General features: G+C 41.9%; 1 protein-coding gene across 1 annotated transcript; it reads right to left on the minus strand.

Annotated features, from left to right (window-relative positions):
* Positions 1-412: 412 nt before the first annotated feature.
* Positions 413-1,546, minus strand: LOC103773864 (neuropeptide Y receptor type 4-like). The gene has a single exon (XM_008941247.1). The coding sequence runs from the start codon at positions 1,544-1,546 to the stop codon at positions 413-415; it is 1,134 nt and encodes a 377-aa protein (XP_008939495.1).
* Between the last annotated feature and the right edge of the window lie 1,122 nt (positions 1,547-2,668).

Here is a 2,668-nt window from a genome sequence, read left to right on the forward strand (position 1 = left end):
GCTAATACTGAAAAATGGGAAGTCACTTCTAATGCAACTCTTGGCAGCCGGTAGTGCCGAAATTTGAACTCTGGATTTCTACCACAGCCATGGTAGAGATGTGAGCGTAGCTAATGAACACCATGTCAGCTGATGTGCAGCCACAGCTCAGCTACTGGTCTGTTAGAGCAGCTGTGTATCCATCAGCCCAGTTTCCTTAACGTCTGTACCATCTCAATGACATGAACAACTTGTGTACCATAGGAGCTACTATATATATTTCTGACCTTCCTTTACCTGTTCTTCCAAAAATCAGTCAATAATAGGTTCCTGTTGACATCTCAGCTATGGCATGACCAGGTGTTTTTTATACCTACAGGTAATATGATTGGTGTGTGGTGTCAGTACACCCCTCTGAAATGTTTTCTACTAGCTAGATAGAATTATGTCGGCAGTTCAACACCAGCGAGCCCTTGGAAATTTCAGTCTGCATGGTGGATAATGGCAAATGATCATATTCTTCCATTGATGCAGTGACTGAATTATGCTGGCAGCTCAGAATCAGTGACTTCACTTCTTTTTTGAAGTTGCTATTTAGGAAACCATAGATAACAGGATTCACACAGGTAGAAGCCATAGCTACCAGGTGGCACAACGAGAAGATCAGATTGTGGTGGCAAGGTGAAATAATCTTGTAATTCCAGTCTACAATAGTGTTGAACACATGCAGCGGTAGCCAGCAAACAGCAAAAGCAGCAACCATGGATGCTAACAAAATATTTATCCTTCTCAGCTGGACTGCTCGGTTGCTGTATTCACTCTTCTCAAACATGTCCTTTCTCTTCTGCAGACGTAAGTAGATACGCAAGTAGCAAAGTATAATGAAGAACAGCGGGATGCAATATTGCAAGAGCAGTAAAGTGGTAGTGTAGATAAGTCTGTGTTGCTCAGAAGGCCACGAGTCGATGCATATAGCCTTGTCAGTGGAAAAATTCATGATGTGTGAGAGCTGCTTATACAAATCATTAGACAAGATGGATGTGGTCAAAAAGGGCAGGGACATGAGACATGCTAAAACCCAAATTACTCCAATTCCTAGATAGGCTTGGGAGATACTTGGCCTCCAGCCAGTTGGGTTTATGATGAGCTGGTGTCTTTCCAGAGCAATAAGGACAAGAGAAAGAATTGACACTGTCACAGATGCGCACTGAGTGAAAGAGGTCATTTTGCACATGACTTCCCCAAACATCCAGTAGTCCATCATGGTGTAAACAACAGTGAAAGGCAGACAGACAAGACACATAAACAAGTCTGAAAGTATTAAGTTGGAAATTAGAATGTTGGTGACATTGGCCTTTTCCTTTTGCCTGGCAATGACAGCAATCAGACAGATGTTTCCCACAATGCCTAGGACAGTCTCCAAGCTGTAAGAGGTGGCTAGAAAGACAGTAAGGTCAGTAATGTTCCTACACTGATTAGAAATGTGAATGGGGAAGCTTCGATTTGAGCTCCAGTTCTTACTGTTCAGGAAAGGAAGACCATCATTAACAGCCCTTGTCTTATTCATCCTGAACCTCAAAGTATTTATCCAAAAAGGTGACAGTCAAACAGAATTGGGTCTTCTGCAGCCAGCCTAAAAAAAGTTTTTTATCTGTTCTGTTTGGCTGTGGAAGGTCTGGGTATATCTGCAAAGGAAAGGAAAAAAGATTGCTTAGTTATGATAAGAAATTAGGCAAAAGGCTAGGAGTGTGGTGAGACAGGGAAACAAATGCCAGGGATTCTGCGTGTGTTCTGCATCTCCCTTTTATATAGTTCACTAGATCATAAAATGGAACCCCTTTCTGAACTGGTATGGAAACCTGTGCAACTGTATTGAATTATGACTGTTTACTCATTGTGAGGTTTTCCCATGGATTTAAGAACATCTTAACTTCATCATTTAACTCGGTGCTGTATCTTGAATATCACTAATGCAGTAGGGCAGCGATTCAAGAAAGAGGGATCAAAACACATGGGGGGTAAAAATTGTGTACAATTCTGGTTTTGAAAGGTTCTGATTCAAAACTGAGAAGACACGTTGTAGGGCTGCATTTACCTTCGTTTGAGTTAACCTTCAATGTGAAAAGTAAGGCATATTATGTGCATAAAGCTAAAACTAAAATATCTTACATGAATTGGTCTATGAAATGCATTTATGACTACAGACTGAACCCATGTTTACTTGAGACAACCACCATGAAAAAAATTCAAGCTCACATCCTCAGGAGGGATAGCATGGGACAATATAGAAAATGTCCTAGATAATTCAAAATCATTTCAACATTTTTCAACTTCTACACAGCTGTGACAGATCATGGGAACTGCAGTCCAAGTTTCCTGCTTCCCTGTTCTGCCAATGACCAGGCCCAACAAAAATGATAGCACCAGCAGGAAGATGAACCAATACACAGACTATATTGTATACAAAAAGGATGTTGAATGAATGATCGCTGGGGGTACAAACAGATCAATCAGCTGGGACATGATCGATGCCACCCCCAACAATCCCACAAAAGATGCAACTCGGCCCACAACAGGTGGTACAAACAGTGAGCTGAGGTTGCCCACAGTTGGCATGGGAAACAGCCAGACCAGCAAGCTGAACACATAAGAGAAAGGTGCCCACATGGCAACTCTCACCCGATCAGCC

This window comes from Merops nubicus, unplaced genomic scaffold, assembly GCF_000691845.1.
Source record: "Merops nubicus isolate BGI_N331 unplaced genomic scaffold, ASM69184v1 scaffold10910, whole genome shotgun sequence".
Taxonomy (NCBI): domain Eukaryota; kingdom Metazoa; phylum Chordata; class Aves; order Coraciiformes; family Meropidae; genus Merops; species Merops nubicus.